The 18,327-nt window shown below is 35.4% G+C and overlaps 1 protein-coding gene and 1 long non-coding RNA gene across 2 annotated transcripts in view; one reads left to right on the forward strand and one right to left on the reverse strand.

Moving 5' to 3' along the window:
• COL24A1 (collagen type XXIV alpha 1 chain) overlaps positions 1–18,327 on the forward strand; it is a 427,584-nt gene that overhangs the window by 51,001 nt on the left and 358,256 nt on the right. Inside the window, exons 8-9 of the mRNA XM_077119355.1 lie at positions 6,278–6,331; positions 16,850–16,894. Coding sequence (XP_076975470.1) covers positions 6,278–6,331; positions 16,850–16,894 — 99 coding nt within the window. The remainder of the gene's footprint in view (positions 1–6,277; positions 6,332–16,849; positions 16,895–18,327) is intronic.
• Positions 760–5,779, reverse strand: LOC143650083 (uncharacterized). The gene is made up of 4 exons (XR_013159351.1): positions 5,359–5,779; positions 4,902–5,033; positions 4,561–4,596; positions 760–1,373 (listed from the first exon to the last, which is right to left on the reverse strand). It is a non-coding gene; the product is annotated as an uncharacterized LOC143650083 (long non-coding RNA).

Raw genomic sequence — 18,327 nt, forward strand, 5'->3', positions numbered from 1 at the left:
TAAATACAAATGAAAAGTCTTTAGGGAGACATCTGGAAAGATTTGTTTCTACCATCTCCTGATGAATATGTACAATTATAGAATGTTTTTGTTTATGTGGTATACATATATTCACAAACTTTTGAAAATATCTGAAAAATTTGGTGTCCCATGTTAAAAGCCAATCTTGTAACTGTCTTACAGAAACTCCTGTAAACTTAAAAATAATCACAAATTAATGGACTCTACAGATCTTAACTAACAAGTAAACCTCAAAATTTTTTAAATCTAGAATTTTAGGAATTTTGTTGCTGTCATGGAACTGAATTTACTGAGTTGAAATAATTTTTAAAAGAATGAAAGTTTGTTTCTAGAAATAGAATATCTTTACTGGTACCTTAATTACTGCAAGGGAAAAATTCCTGTAATCTGAGACTGAAGTATAAATCTATCTTTTAACTATGTGAATATAGGACATTTGATTTCTTATTTAAAATTTACAAATTAGAGGCTCACTCTGTTTTGGTGATGGATTTAAATAAACCCCCCGATTAAACATTTACATTTATATCAAATGATCGATTTTATTTTTCCTCATGGTATCTCTGTTCAAAATATAGGGTGGTTCAGTAGGGCAGCTGAAGTTTGAAAGTATTTCAATCTTTAAAAAATTTTTTGATTTACTCATGTACTAAGTCTAATTAATGTTATATAGGAGAAATGAAATAATATATAGGATCTAATAACATGTTGCCAATGAGTTTTAAGTGAATTCCAACTTTTAAAATTGAGAGATGTTTTTCTAAAATGGTATTTTTTTTTGAATTCTGATTTTATTCATTTAGCATTAAATTGGCCATTAACCTGTGGTTTTACTTAATCTTTCTAAATACCATTTTTTTCTATGCCCCTTACCATCCCTTTCATTGATCCCTAGTATTTCAGTCTACTAATTTTATTTTAACATTTGTTCCCCCATTATTTATTTATTTTTAATTCATATTTTTTATGCATATGTCCATACCATAGATAAGCATCAGACACAAGGTTTTCACAATCACAGTTACATTGTGAAAGCTATATCATTATACAGTCGTCTTCAAGAAACATGGTTACAGGAACATAGCTCTACAATTTCAGGAACTTCCGTCTAGCTTCTCTAATACACCTTAAACTAAAAAGGGGATATATATATAATGCGTAAGAATAACCTCCAGGATAACCTCTCAACTCTGTTTGGAATCTCTCAGCCATTGACACTTTATTTTGTCTCATTTCACTCTTCCCCCTATTGGTCGAGAAGGTTTTCTCAATCCCTTGATGCTGAGTTCCAGCTCATTCTAGGATTTCTGTCCCACGTTGCCAGGGAGGTTTACACACCTGAGAGTCATGGCCTGCGTAGAGAGGGGGAGGGCAGTGAGTTTGCTTGCATGTTGGCTGAGAGAGAGATAGGCCACATCTGAGCCAGAAAAGACGTTCTCTGGGGGTCATACTTGGGCCTAATTGTAAGTAGGCTTAGCCTATCCTTTGTGGGGATAAGTTTCATATGAACAAACTCCAAGATTGAGGGCCCAGCCTATTGATTTGGTTGTCATCACTGCTTGCAAGAATATCAGGAATTCTCCAAATGGGGAAGTTGAATTTTCCCCCTTTCTCACCATTCCCCCAAGGGGACTTTGGAAATACTTTTTTATTCACTGTTCAAATCACCTTGGGATTTATCAGGGCATCACACTGGACAAACCTACAAAATCTCATGCCCTAGTCAAGGTTCCATGTACTTACGGTGTTCAATTAACCTGTCCATATAAGTTATATTAGGAAATACACTAATCAAAATTTAAATTTTGTACCAAATAAACATTTTTTGCTATAGTCTCACAAAGAACTTAAAGTTTTAAAATATGAGTGGCCATCTATTTTCAATATCCTGCGATATTGATGTTCCTTTGTTCTTCCTCATGCAAAAACATTTTTTAATTTGTACATTTAGTCACTATCATTGTACATTCTAGGCATTCCTAGATTATACCATCTCAGTCTTTATTGTCTATCATTTCTTCTGGTTTCATATGTGCCCCCCAGCCCTCCCTCTATCATTCTCATATTCAGTTTCATTCAGCGTACTTACATTATTGTACTACAATCAGGTAGTACTGTGCTATCCATTTCTGAATTTTTACAATCAGTCCTGTTGCACAATCTGTATCCCTTCAGCTCCAATTACCCAATAGCTACCCTATTTCTATCTCTGGATGACCTCTGTTCTTAACTGAAATTCTCTAAATTCATTCATTAATATTAGTTCATATCAGTGAGACCATATAGTATTTGTCCTTTGTTTCTGGCTAATCTTACTTAGCATAACATCTTTAAGTTCCATCTACATTGTTACATGCTTCATGACTTTATTCTGTTTTACAACTGCATAATATTCCATTGTATATATATTCCACAGCTTGTTTAGCTACTCATCTGCTGATGAACATTTGGGTTGTTTCCATTTCTTGGCAATTGTAAATAATGCGTTATAAACATTGACGTCCAAATGTCCCATTTGTGTCCTTGCCCTCATGTCCTCTGAATAGATACCTAGCAATGGGATCACTGGATCATATGGCAATTCTATACTTAGCTTCCTGAGGAACCGCTAAACTGCCTTCCACAGCAGTTTTACCATTTGACATTCCCACCAACAGTGCATAAGTGTGCCTCTTTCTCCATATCCTCTCCAGCACTTATTGTTCTCTGTTTTGTTGATAATGGCCATTCTGGTGGGTGTGAGATGATATCTCATTGTGGTTTTGATTTGCATTTCCCTAACAGCCAGTGAAGGTGCGCATCTTTTCATTTCCCTTTTACCATTTGTATTTCCTCTCTGAGAACTGTCTGTTGATGCCTTTTGGCCATTTTATAATTGGGTTGTTTGTCTTTGTTGTTGTTGAGTTCAACAATCTCTTTATATATTATAGATATAAGACTCTTATCTAATATGTCATTTCCAAATATTGTCTCCCATTGTATAGGCTGTCTTTTTACTTTCTTGACAAAGTTCTTTGATACATAAAAGTGTTTAATTTTGAGGAGCTCCCATGTATCTATTTCTTTCTTCAATTCTCATGCTTTGGGTGTAAGATCTAGGAAACCACCTCCTATTACAAGTTTTATAAGTATTCCCATTTTCTTCTAAAAGTTTTATGGTTTTAGATCTAATGTTTAGGTCTTTGATCCATTTTGAGTTAATTTTTGTATAGGATGTGAGATATGGATCCTCTTTCATTGTTTTGCATATAGATATACAGTTCTCCTAGCACCATTTATTGAAGAGACTGTTCTGTCTCAGGTGAGTAGGCTTGACTGTCTTATCAGAGGTCAATTGTCCATAGATGAGAGGGTCTATATTTGAACACTCTATTCGATTCCATTGGTCAGTACATCTATCTTTATGTCAGTACCATGCTGTTTTGACCACTGTAGCTTCATAATACCCTGTAAAGTCAGGTAGTGTGAAACCTCTGACTTCATTTTTCTTTCTCAAGATATTTTTAGCTATTTGGGGCACACTGCCCTTCCAGATAAATTTGGTTATTGGCTTTTTTATTTTTGCAAAGTAAATTTTTTGGATTTTAATTGGTATTGCATTGAATCTATAAGTCAATTTAGGTAGAATTAACATCTTAACTATATTTAGTCTTCCAATCCATGAACACAGTGTGCCCTTCCATTTATTTAGGTCTTCTGTGATTTCCTTTAGCAATTTCTTATACTTTCCTTTGTATAGGTCTTTTGCATCCTTAGTAAATTTATTCCTAAATATTTTATTCTTTTGATGGCAATTGTAAATGGATTTTTTTCTTGATTTCCCCCTCAGGTTGCTCATTAGTAGTGTATAGAAACGCTACAGGTTTTTGAGTGTTGATCTTGTAACCTGCCGCTTTGCTGTACACATTTATTAGCTCTGGTAGTTTTGATGTGGATTTTTCAGGGTTTTCAACATATAGTATCATATCATCTGCAAACAGAGTTTTATTTCTTTCTTTCCAATTTTGATGTCTTGTATTTCTTTTTCTTATCTAAGCGCTCTGGCTAGAACTTCCAACAGAATGTTGAATAACAGTGGTGACAGTGGACATCCTTGTTTTGTTCCTGATCTTAGAGGGAAAGCTTTCAGTCTTTCCCCATTGAGGATGATGTTAGTGGTGGGTTTTTCATATAGTTCCTTTATCATGTTGAGGAAGTTCCCATCTATTCCTATCCTTTGAAGTGTTTTCAACAAGAAGGGATGTTGAATTTTGTCAAACGCCTTGGTAAAATTAAAAAAATATTTTTATTGACAAAACAACATACAAATATTCCATATATGGTATACAATCAATGACTTACAATATCATCACATAGTTGTATATTCATCACCATGATCATTTTTAGAACATTTGCATCACTGCAGAAAAAGAAACAAAAAGAAAAATAAAAGTATACATACCATACCCTTACCCCTCCCTCTCATTGACCACTAGTATTTCCATCCATAAAATGGTAAAATTTTAGTGGGCAATAGTGGCTCAGTGGTAGAGTTCTCACCTGCCATGCTGAAGACCTGGGTTTGATTCCTGGTGCCTGCCCATGCAAAAAAAAAAAAAAAAAAAAAGGTAAAATTTTAAAACAACCTCTGAGAAATTTTATTTACATCAATTTGGGCCCGATTATGGTGAGGAAATAGGAAATTCATTATACACCCACAATATGAATATAAATAAAATGGTATTAAAAAACATGAACATTATATTGGTGGGAGTGAAGGGGATGGGGAAATGATTGTATTTTACTTCAACTATTTATTCATCTTATAGTTAATGATGAAACAATAAAAGGTATAAATGGGCTAGCCCTTCACCATGTAAAATCTACAAAGTAGCACTTACCATAGCATACATAAGTGTTTAATCCCTTTTGGGACCTCACTGGCAAATATAGATAACTTTTAAATGGTGGTAATTTTTCCTCTTCCATAAGACAAGTGGAACATTATTACTCTTATTTTACAGATGGGGAAACTGTGAAAAAAATTAATTTATTCATGATTAGAGCTAGTGGAGGGGACCCTCTTTCAGTCTTCTGTTTCCTAACGAAATTTTCTCTTCCCTCTAACAAGTTATAAATGTAAGAAATACCATCCTATTACAAATGGAAAATATCTTAAGACTGGGAACGGAAGCAGTAAAATGAAGGTATCAGAATAGAAAAGTACTCCATTTTTAATAATCAGAAATGTTTTTCTCTTCTGATTGTTTAATTTCATGGCATGTTAAAAAAAGGTGGATAGTGCACTAAAAACTGAACAGAACATACAGTACTGTTGAGTTTATTTAGGATTATTACCTAAGTAGTCTCTTTTCTTTCAAGCACAACGTGCTTCTTTAATGCACGATATGTCCGTTGCAATGGAAAAAGGGAAAGGAAGAAAGGTAAAGAAAAAAGTGGACCTTGAGGAAACTGACCCCAAATGATCTAGGCTCCCTTCTCTCTCAGATTTTTTTTTTCTTGTCAAGCCACACAGCTTCCTTTGTGTCACCACTATCAGCCACAGACACTCCTTCCTTCCCCTTCTCCAAGGTGGGCTCCTAGGCCCATCCGGGTGTTGGCCAACGGATATAGGTTCCTAATTTATGAAGCCAGGTGTATAGGAGCGAAATACACGGTCCTCCCGATAAGTTTTTGCCTGCAGCGACTACCCAGGGGTCAGTTCTCCGGACTGCCACTACACTGCCCGGTGACACGTTCTAGCTTCAGGCCGTGGCCACAGCCCCGGAAACGGAAATGCTTCTTCCCTGAAGCACCGAGTGCACCTGTTCCGACCAGGCAGCCGGCGGAGGCGGCCCGCTAGGTTCCGCATTGGAGAAAGACAAGGCGGCTGACCCTCTTGGAAAAGGCGTAGGTCTGCGTGCCACACAGAGTGCTTGTAGAATGTTTAAGGAAATTCCTTTAGCGTCTTAAAACAAGGTAGACTTTAATCTGACTCAAATTTGGGGAGGACGGCATTCCTAGAGAAAAGAACACCAGAGAAAAAGGAGCAAGGGTTTGGAGGTAGAGAAATACACTCCAGGTATTCAGTGCTGGAAGAGATAGGGCTGCGAACCACAGCAAAGTTCTCCAAAAGGTCTTAGAAACTAGAAGGAATTTGAGTAGGCTTGTGAACATCGGAAATGAATGCGTAGGGTCTTGACGTCCCTGCTTCAAGGGAACTCTGATTTTCAATTATCTTTCCTGACATTAAACCTCCATTTGTATTTGTTTTTAGGGCGATCGAGGGTTTTCTGGATTAACAGGGTCTCCTGGTTTGCAAGGTAATAAGGTAAGATGCAGTTCTACTTTGATATAATTGAATTCATATGGATCTGGGAACTCTAATTAATACAACACATTCTGAAGCTGACCCCCCAAGCCGGTGTTTTAAATTCCTTTTCTCAGTAAAAGGAACTTCGGATGTGCCCTAATCCAGGAAAGTGGTGCCCACAGAAGGCAGCATCTTATAAAAAAATAAAAGACCCTTGAGTTTAATGATGGGCCCAGAATTCACATATAGACCAAAGAAAGTCAAAGTCACCAATAGGAGGTCGAAGAGGTGTTCTAATTTGCCAGGCTACCAAAAGCAGATATCATAAAATCGGATGGCTTTTATAATGGGAATTTATTAGTTTACAAACTTAAAATTCTGAGGCCATGAAAATGTCCAAATTAAGGCATCATCAAAACCATACATTTTTCCTGAGGACTGGCCGCCAGCAATCGTGGATTCCTTTGTCACATGGCAAGACACATGGTGCTGTCTGCTGGCCTCTCCCTTCTCTTCCCCATTTTGTTACTTTCAGCTTCTTGCTTCTGTGGCTTTCTGTCTTTGCCTGAACTTCATTCACTTATAAAGGACTCCAGTGGATTAAGACCCACCCTGAGTGAGGTGAGTCAGAGCCTCCTCACCAAAAAATCCTACTTACAATGACTTCATGCCAACAGGAATGAATTAACTTTAAAGAACATTCTTTTCTGGGGTCCATACAGCTTGAAATCATCAAAGGAGAATTTTCCTCTTTTGATTATATTAGGGAAATAACCCACTTCTGAACTGAGAAGTTACTTTAAAATTTCTGTATGCACTAAGAAAGGTTCATTTGGGTATTAGTAATAAATGTGGATTTTTTTTAAGGGGTTCTCATTTTACTAGGAAACAATAATGTTTGCCATAGTGTATTTACCAATATGAGGCATGAAGTATAGAGTAGAAGTGAGGATTGGGGATAAACAGTAGAAAACAGTAGTCACAAAATCAGACTTTTCCTGAGGTAGAAAGGAGTACTAACATTAATAACTGTTATAATTATTTCATAAAATGCATTGTGCAGTTTCCTGGAATAATAAAATTATGTTTCTTCTCTATCTAGTCATTTGTTTTCTTCCAAACACTGAGTTGTTGGTTTTCTGCAGGGAATAAGGGAGGCACAGAATTTCTTTCTAAGAAATTTAAGAGTCCCAAAATATTGGAGGACAGTATTTGACTTGATGTGGAAGTCTGTCAAATGAACTGTATTGGTGTCTTAGTGTGTACTCCTTTTCTCTTAAGGGAATTAGGTTGGAGCTGGTTAGACTCTGATTACTTGGTCCAGATTCCATCTGCCATTTTCTAGGTGTGTGATCTTAGATAGGTTGCTTATTCTTTCTAAGTCTCAACTGCCTCATCTGTGGAATGTGAAGATAATAATACCCAGTTCATAGGGAAATATTGGGAGGATGGAATGAAATAATCCATATAATACATGCAATACAGTGCCAGGCAAATAGCAAGCCCTTAATAAATGTTAACCATCAGTTATTTATCTGGTTTTGGGAAGGATCCTGACCTCTTATTTTCCTTCATAACGCTGGCTAAAGGGCTGAATTGTAAAATGATGAAAAGTTGATCTCATGAGAGTTTTTTTCCCTCCCATGCCCACACCATTATTTTTGTGGCCTTCAGACTAGTCTTTATTTTCCTATACATTAGTAAAAACTAATAACTTCCTTGAGATTGTCAGTTGCTCCTGTGGAGACATGAAACTGCAAAGTGATCATTTTCAGCAGAATTGGTCTTGATATACAGTCAAGAATCAGTTTGTTTGATGCTACTCAGTATGTCTCTGAGGAAGCTTTACTGACATAGAACATAATAAAGAAAATCTCATAAAATAAGGAAGTGATCTCAATTATTTAATGTTAAATATATAGTTATTGCATCCTAAACAGTGACACTGCATTTGAGAAAAAAACAAACTAATTATTCCTTTCTAAGGCATTCCCTATGATGTTTCATTGACTATGATTTGACAGTAGTTTGGAACAGTATTGAAATATTTGAGATGGTTTTGCAGTATTTCTGAGAATGTTTTCCCCTTTTTCAGAGTGTGTCTACTATTGGAAAATATATATAGTTTTTAGGAAATCAAGAATTTATTACTGGGGAGAGTACATAAGGACTCAGTATAATTCTAAAGTAATGCTCCACCTAGGAGGGCTTGGGATAATTTTCCATTATGATGCCTATGTTTATATTTTACTTTAACCTGAGTATACAGTAGAAATCTATTCAAAATGAGCTTGATAAATTGTTTCTGTGTTCTGCATGGAAGGGGAAAAACTAAGAATGCATACTGGGTAAAACGTTCAGGTAAGCTATGAGCTGTTTTGTGGAATTCACCAATTTGGTTCATTTGTAGAGCCATCTAGGTCCCTAGGTAGTTAGTTCTTGCAAGCAGGATCCATTTGGGAGAATGATGAATAACTGCTTATATTATCTTTAACATAGAGATTCCTGTTCCTTCATGTGTGTAGTTCCTATCCCAGGGTGTAAATTAATTCTTAAGACCAAAACAGAAAACTGTTTTATATTATACCATTTTATAAGTTAGAAAACTGATATCAAAGTCCAGGGAGGTTAAGAGCATTGTTCAAGGGCATTTAGAGGTGTTATGGCAAGATCGAGAGATAATAAAGTGATAATTAATCCACTTTGCTTTTAATTACTCTGTGCCTATTATGAGAAGTGAATAAGACACTTGAATTTGGAATATTAACGAAGCTAATTATCTTTTTAACTATTTTATGAATTATGATTGTAATGATTGCTACTAATATTTAAAGTAGCTATTTTATTTTGCACAATGTTCCAGTCTCTTTGATAAGCACTGTCTCTTTTAATCTTCAGAACAACCCTTTGAAACAGATACTATTTTCTGGATGTATAAGTGAGGTAATATAGGTATAAAAGGGTTAAGCAAGCACTTTCCCAAGGCCGAACACTATTAACTGGCAGAGTGAGAACTCGGATCCAGATCCATATGTGACACATATTAAAAATTAATTAAGTCAATATTTGTTAGATGTTGGTATTTCAGTACTTCTATCTCAAAAATGTATGCAAGAGGCAGTAAAATTTTATTTTTTGTGAAAGTTGAGGAAACAAATGTAGTTTTGGATGACAGATAATAATGACTTCATTATTCTTTTTCTCTGGTAAGTATCTGGAAATATTAATATTAATATTCTTTTAATATAAACCGTGTAATCTTTAAAGCTAAATTGGCTGCAAAAAAGTTGGGTGGAGCACACTGACAACCCATGAACACTATTGAGATATATAATAGACGATTAATGTAAAAAAAGTTCTGAAAACCAGAAGTAATGTTGAGACAGAAATAACAGAGAAAGAAAATAAGCAGCAATGTTTTCTTTACTGTTCGGTAGATTTTTCTTTTAGTTTGCTACTTTCTTTCTCCTTTTTAAAAATTTCTTTTATTTGCCAGTATTAACATCTTTACCAAGCCCCCAGATTAACTGGTGACATTGCCTCAATTAACCACCTTCATCTATCTCTTATTTTTCTGGTAACTGCACTATATTTTCATTCCCCACTAAATGTCTAAATTTTTTGCCAATAAGCAGATAAGTTTGATCCAGACCTCATGCTGGGTTGGATAGAAAACAAGAGTCATATTCCTGGGCTTGGACTCAAGATAGACTTTTAGATTGATTTTTAATATAGCAAAAGTTGGTATATTAAATTTGGAAGTCTGCTATTTAAAATTGTAAGACCATTAAAAGTAGAATTAATTGAAGCAACTTTCTTTTTTAGAATTAGGAGAATAAGCCAGATGGAAGCAGTTATGCATATCTTAGCATGAAGGTATAACTCAGAGCAATTTTTATGAATAATATTTGACAGTATTTTTCCAAATATCAAAAAAACACTAATTACAATAGTTTCAGTGATACATATAAATACATATAAATCTAGTGATTTTATATGTATCACTAAATACAATTCTTATTCTGCTTTCATGGAATATTTTAATTATTAAAATAACAAAATAACTAATAAAATAACATAAAATAAAATTACATAGGAAGTAGGCAGTAAATATTTAATATTGAAAATGATAAAAGAACTGGAGGTATCGTTTTTAGACAAATAGAATGTATTGTGTTTTACAATTACTCAAAACTCAAAACTAAAGAACAGTACTAAGGTGCTACAATACTGGATATCAGTGAGAACAACAAATTAGGGTTGATGTAAAATTAGTGCCTGAAGAGAAAAATATGGAGTGTTCTCATATTCATATTCTCACCTACCCATATTCCCTATAAAAATCTCAGAGCTGCATTTTACTTTGGGGTGATTCCCAATCCATTCCCATAATGGTAGGGAAAGCAGAGAACAAGGCAACACAATACTGAAACTCCTCCATAGGCAAGCTGGTGGTAGCCAAAGTGGTGTAATTTGTGGGATTTTGAAAACTTCCCTGTCTCTAGGGATATTTCCCTCAGCCTAGCTGTAAATTTTCCTATTGACATACTTTGAAGTATGTGTTCACCTCAGTTTTTCCAGTATGTTCATCAGAAGGAAAATAATTTGATATTAGTTATTAGTTTTTTGTTGTTGTTGTCGTTCCTATATATGTATGGAAAATAGTAATTCAAATAATATTTTCAAAAGATTATTTTGTAAACTTTACCATCAGGAAATCCCCTGATACTGTATCAAATATTAGGGACACCCAAATCAATAGGCAAGCCCTTGATCTTGTGAAGCTTATTGTGCTGTTTTGAGATGATGTATGTACCCTAGAAAAGCCATGTTTTAATCCTAATCCCATTTTGTAAAGGCAACCACTTCTTCTAATCCCCTTTCACCACTGTTTGTTTGAAACTGTAATTAGATCATCTCCGTGGAGATGAGATTTAATCAAGAGTGGTTGTTAAGCTGGATTAGCTGAAGACATGTCTCCATCCATTTGGGTAGGTCTTGATTAGTTTCTGAAGTCCTATAAAAGAGGAAACATTTTGGAGAATGAGATTATCGAGAGAGAGAGCAGAACAGAATGACATAGTCACTTGAAGCAGAGTCCACCAACCAGCGATCTTTGGAGATGAAGAAGGAAAATGCCTCCCGGGGAGCTTCATGAAACAGGAAGCAAGGAGAAGAAACTAGCAGATGACACCATGTTCGCCATGTGCCCTTCCAGATAAGAGAGGAACCCTGACCATGTTCACCATGTGCCTTTCCAGATGAGAGAGAAACTCTGAACTTCATCAGCCTTCTTGAACCAAGGTATCTTTCCCTGGATGCCTTAGATTGGACATTTCTATAGACTTGCTTTAATTGGGACATTTTATTGGCCTTAGAACTGTTAACTACCAACTTATTAAATTCCCTTTTTCAAAAGCCATTCCGGGGTGGGTCGCAGTGGCTTAGCAGGCAGAGTTCTTGCCTGCCATGACGGAGACCCAGGTTTGATTCCCGGTGCCTGCCCATGCAAAAAACAAACAAACAAACAAAAAAAAGCCATTCTGTTTCTGGTATTTTACATTCTGGCAGCTAGCAAACTAGAACATTTATGTAGGTAGTGGAGAAGCTTAGCCTACCTATAGGTATGGCTAAGAGTTACTTCTGGAGGACCTCTTTTGTTGCTCAAATGTGGCCTCACTCTCTCTAAGCCCAACTCTGCAAGTGAAATCATTGCCCTCCCATGAGACATGATATCCAGGAGTGAAAATCTTTCTGGCAGCTTGGAAGTTGACTCCCAGGCATGAGACCAGCCCTGGCACCATGGGATCAACAATTCCATCCTGACCAAAAGGGGTAAAAAAAGTACAACTAATAAAGTGTCAGTGGCTGGGAGAGTTCAAATAGAGTCGAGGGGCTACTCTGGAGGTCACTCTTTCAAAAGCTTCAATTAGTCATAGCTACTTATTGTAACTTGCCAAATCCCAACAAAAACCATTCCAGCCAATCCTAAAGAAACCTAGGGCAGTATATAAAATTCTACAAAGGTTCCATGCACTAGGATAACTTTCCAGAACTCTACAACCTCCAGATGGGTCCCTGGACCAGGTAAGTCCTGAAACCTAGAGGGCCCAACCTCTCCAGAACATCAATTAGTTTCATCTCCCTACCACATATTACTGATAGTCCCTTCCAACATGAAAAAATTAGAGTGGACATAGCCCAAATACCCCTAAAGAGTGGGTTAGAAAGATTAAAAGCGATGAAGGAGTTATACAGATAAAATAGGGTTTAACAAGCAAGTGTGATCGCTGAATCATTGTTTTGATATTTCCTTTAGTCTCCAGTATCTTAGAGCAGCTAGGAATAAAAACCTAAAACTGTGGAATTGTAGCCCATCCAAACTCTGAAATCTGTTCTACAGCTAATTGTTGTGCTGTGCTTTGAAATTTATTGTTCAATAAGTATATATGTTATTTTTCACAAAAAAGAAAAGAAGTGATTATTATGTAAAGTAATTTTTTAAAAATAGAATATCAGGTCCTTAAGTTGAACTATGTTGAAGCTTCAGTGTAAGAAGTTTTCCCAGGAACTTATCCCCTTTGCTTTAAAATTTTGCAGACTAGGGCTTAAGTAGAGAATAAATGGGGCATATAGTCACAAATTTAGGGTAAAAAAGAAACAGGCCAGTGTACAGTAATTGTGCTAATACCTGTACATTATACAAATAATATCACAATAAAAAATAGCAAACCAGTTTTCTTTCTCTTATCACTTTTTATTTGAATCTTATTTAAGCAAATTGAGATAACATGTTAAATTGTTAGAATCAAAATTTATTTTCTTCCCAGGTAACTCTAAAATCCATCTAAGTCTCTCCATCAATTCATTCACTTAACAGATACTTAATGAGCACCTACCACTTACCAGACACTGTACTAGGTACTGGGGATACCTCAATGAACAAAATGGACAAGAAATTTAAGCTCATTAAGGGTCCTATATACCATTTCTAACTCTACTTCCCTACCCTACCCTCTCTTCCATTCTGCTTATCCCAGAGCCCCCAGCTTTGTTTCAGGTGATATGAGGAAATGTCCTTGAGGATCCAAATCTGTTTTTTTTTTTCTGTGTACATAGATCTTTGAATTCTTCCTGTGCTCCAAGCTTGAATTAACTTATATATGCCTTTGTATTTCACTCAAAGCTAAATGAAGAAAAAAGAAGTGGTGAAGAGAAACTATTAATTACAGATTCAAGTAATCATAGAATGCTAGAAATACAAGATGATTTGGCAATAATTTAATTCAATGGCATCATTTTATAAGTGAAGGCATTGAGGGTCATGATATAGCTAGTTAGTGGTAAAACTAGAGCTAGGACTCAGTTTTCTTGGTCTGGTCTTCATTATTAGTGACAACAACAACAAAAAAAGCAAAAAAGCATTTTGTTTTACTTAGGCTCTTTTGATTGCAAAGGATGGAGACTCAGGCTTTCTTAAAGAAAAGAGAGAGTTGTTCAAATTCCCTCTACGGCAATAAGGGAAACAGGGACCTCATGGAATTTAAGAGTAAGTACTGTAATACAGCTTCTCCTCATGGAGACAGACATTAGATTCAAAGCAGCTGTAAAGTATCCTAGCAGCATGAGTTTGTGGATCTCACTGTACTTTTCCACTAGTAGTGGCACTCATCTATTTCTTTGCATCTCTCTTTTTATGTAGTCTTGCTTTTCCTCTGAAAAACAGCTTTTTTCTTACAACAGTTTCTGCTTACTCTTAATTCTTGCTTGTCATTTGGCTTTCTTGTAGCATCTTTATGTCCTTACTCTTCCTCTTAACCTGTCTTTGTGAATCTTTCCAGCTTCAGCCCCCATTGCTATCTGAATTTTTCTGTTATTTTTTTAGCAGTTGAAATTCAGAAAAGAAAAGAGAATTTGGTTGACTCAGCATGTTTTTATTTAGGCAAAACTCTTCATTCCATATGACTTAAGGTAGTATCCAGACTTTGTATTGTCCTCTTTAGATCAAGTGTCACCTCCTGTGGCTGAGATAGGGTAAGAATGAGTTTGTGAAGTAAAGACCGTGGCTGCTTGGTGCTGCCTCCTTATCAGGGTCTCTGGATGAAGAAGACTTACTTAAAGAGGAGAGATGATGATTGACATGTCTAGTCCACCATTATAAAGTGCTTCATGGAAAGTAAGTTAAAGAAGATGTATCTGTTTCATGATAGGCTAGGGCAGAAGGAAACCCTGGTCAGAAAAACAAGTGCTGGTCGCTAAAGGGAAGCATGTAGCCAAGCTTAGGTATTCAAAGATGTAAAAGTAAATAAGGAATAATCAAACTGTTTTTTAAGGAAAAGAAAATAGGCTCTTGGTGGGAATTCTCTTTAACCTGTGTGTTTGTGGCTCTTCATTCAAAATCTTTTTGATGCTCTTCCAGGAAACTTCCGGTTCCTACCTCCTAGAGCTACTACTTCATCTCAAGGAACCACTACCACTGTCTTACTTCTGGGGATGTTTTTTTATTCCCCTATTAATAAAAAACATGAAAAAAACCTTAGCTTTGTGGATATTTTTATTTATGGAATCTTGTATAACATATGGACAACTGAGCAGAATATGTCTCATATTTTGTAGTTACCCTGATCTAAAGAAAACTTTAAAAATGTAGAGTAAAATTGAGTTAAAACACTGGATATATTAGACATTATTGGTTAATGTGTAACTTTTGATAATCCCATGATTTATGAAATATAGTTCCTCTTGTTGATTTTTCTTGGTGATCTGTAATGAATGAACTTGAAAATATTCATTTTCAAATGACTATTTGATGAGAGTGAGGATAGGCTATATTTGAATATAAGGAGATTATTATAGGAATATAAAGTAAACAGAAGGGCAGTTTACTCAATTCCTTGATAAATATATCTCAAATCAATATGATTCTGTCGTACCACCTACATGATTGTACTCGTCATTTTTTTCTTGTAGCTCAGTTTTCTCATCTAAAAATGGGAATAACACCTACTTCATAATATTGTCATAAAAAATAACTGAGCTAATATATTTGGAAGTGGCTGGCACAGGGCCTGGCACATAGTAGCTCAATGATATCCATTGGTTTCTTTCTTTCTTTCCTTTTTCCCCCTCTTTCTTTCCCTTCTCATGGCTATTTCTCAGATAGCTTTCTAATTAGCCTGGTTACAAAGGAACCAGATTCCCTGATGCCTTTTCTTGTTCCCTCTTGTTTTCTCTTAAGGGAGCATATTACTAATTTATAGTACAGATAACTCAAAAAAAATTGTCTACAAATTTGTTCTTTTCCACTCTTCTCTTTGGTTCCCAGTGAGACTTTTCAACTGAAACATCTTACTATTTATAACAAGTTTCAGTTGAAAAGCTCAAAAGCTGGTGAAATCATTGTCTTATTTCTTAAATAGTCAAGTCTTATTTGCCCATTGCCTTACCAAACATTCCCTTCTCTAATCCATAAATCTGAATTTACCTTTTCTGATAACCTCTCTGAGATTAATCCCAAATGACTCTTTTCACTCCATTACTCTATATTCTAAAGCCATAAAAGCTTGTCTTCACTTTGTAGCATATTAATTTGAACTTTTTGATATTTGTAAATTATTAGATATTTTGGTTTTATTTTGCTTAAAATTCACTCAGCTTCTTAAGTAAAGGTACTTAACTCTCTTTTATGTGCTCCAAAACCTTTTAGTGAACAGTAGGTTGATTAGATTGTTGATTGTTGAATAAACTCCAAATCTTCCTTTATTTCTTTCTTCCTGTACCTTATTTTAGTATCCTTCATTTTGTCCCTAGAAGAAAATCTTTCTAGAGGAAAAAAGATACTCTTTCTTTTACAATTTTGGATGTAATGATAGAAATTAAGATTTGATTTTCATCATATTATTTGGAAATATTTTTATTTCTAATTTCCTAGGGGGGTTTATAGAACCTCTTTTCAAGAACTTGTGCGTAGCCTCTTTTATTTGTATTACTTATCATGGAATATTATTACAATGATGTGGATTAGAGAAACTGCCTGGAGATGGTCCAGTAACTCAATAATTACAAACAGATTATGTCTGAGGATATTTTGTCCCAACATAGTTGAGCTAAAACCAACTTTTAAAAAGCTATAGCAAACTTAGAAGATCATTGCTGCATGTGAACCTTTTATAAAAGACGTTTTATTTATCTCTATTCAATACCATGCCATTTTAGTTGATAACAAATCAACTAAAGCACTCAATTTAAGAATTAGTAACAATAATTATTTAATAAAAATTTATTATTGAATCAATAAGATTGAATGCAATATGAAATAAATTAGGAAGAATTAAACTTGTACTGATGAGGAAAAAAAAGTTAGAGGTAAAAGGTAACTCAAAACCTATTTTTAGAATTCTTGCCTGCTATTCCAGAGACCTGGCTTTGATTCCTAGAGCCTGCCCATGCAAAAACAAACAAACAAAAACCTATGTTTACTTGTTTGGCTTATATGAGTTTACTTATTATAGTATGTTTTTACCTTTTCCCTTGAAGGGTCTCAAAGGACATCTGGGACTTCCAGGGCTCCGAGGTGAACAAGTAAGTATTTCAGGTGCTTCCTTTATAAGACATTTTTTCCAGTGAAAAAGATACACAGTAGGAAACTCCTTTGAGAGATTATTTTTCCCTACTGCGTATTTCAGTTTTTCTCCTCAATGATTTTACTCTGTTTTAGTGCACGACAACCTTTTAATTGATTATCAGTAGTAATTTTTTTCTAAGCCCATACTAACCTTTACTATTTGCTAATCATGTTCCAGACCAACGGTTCTTTTTAAAAAAATATTTTTATTGACAAATCTTCACACACGTACAGTCCAATTATATTATACAATCAGTGGCCCACAATATCATCACATAGTTGTGTATTTATCGCCAAGATCATTTTTAGAACATTTGCATTACTCTAGAAAAAGAAATAAAAAGAAAGAAGAAAAACTTATACATCCTATATTCCTTACCCCTCCCTCTCATTGACCACCAGTATTTCAAGTTACCCAATTTTCACCTTTTATCCATCCCCCCATTATTTATTTATTTTTTTGTCCTTACTTTTTCACTCATCTGTCCATACCCTGGATAAAAGGAGCATCAGACAACACAAAGTTTTCATAATCACAAAGTCACATTGTAAAAGCTGTATTGTTATACATCAGTCATCTTCAAGAATCAAGGCTACTGGTACTTCCCTCCAGCCACTTCCAATACACCATAAACTAAAAAGAGATATTTATATAATGCATAAGAATAATCTTCAGGATAATCTCTCAACTCTGAAATCTCTCAGTCCCTTAAACTTTATTTTGTCTCATTTCTCTCTTCTCTCTTTTGGTCAAGAAACCTTTCTCAATCTCTTGATGCTGGATCCCGGCTCATCCCAGGATTTCTGTCCCATGTTGCCAAGGAGATTTACAACCCTGGGAGTCATGTCCCATGTAAGGTGGAGAGCAGTGAGTTCAACTGCCAAGATGGCTTAGAGAGGGAGAGTCCGCATCTAAGCAACGAACAAGATTCCCTGGGGGTGATTCTTAGGCCTAATTTTATGCAGGCTTAGCCTGTCCTTTGCAGGAATAAGTTTCATAGGGGCAAACCCCAAGATCGAGGGCTTGGCCTATTGATTTTGTTGTCTTCACCTCTTGCAAGAATATCAGGAATTCCTCAAATGGGAAGGTTAAATATTTCCTCCTTTCTCCCCAGTCCCCTAAGGGGATTTTGCAAATACTTCTTAATCACTGCTCAAATTACTTTGTAATATATTAGAGCATAATACTAACCTGTACAAACCAACAAGATCTCACACCCTATTCAAGAAACCATGTACTTACTGTGTACAACTAAACTGACCATACAAGTAAAATTAGGTAAAGACACTATCTGAAATATAAATATTGCACCAAATAAACATCTCTCCCTTTTCAGACCAGCAGTTCTTAAACGTCTGTGATCCATAGACCTCTTTGCGTATCATAAAT

This window comes from Tamandua tetradactyla, chromosome 11 (genome assembly GCF_023851605.1).
Source record: "Tamandua tetradactyla isolate mTamTet1 chromosome 11, mTamTet1.pri, whole genome shotgun sequence".
NCBI classification, from domain to species: domain Eukaryota; kingdom Metazoa; phylum Chordata; class Mammalia; order Pilosa; family Myrmecophagidae; genus Tamandua; species Tamandua tetradactyla.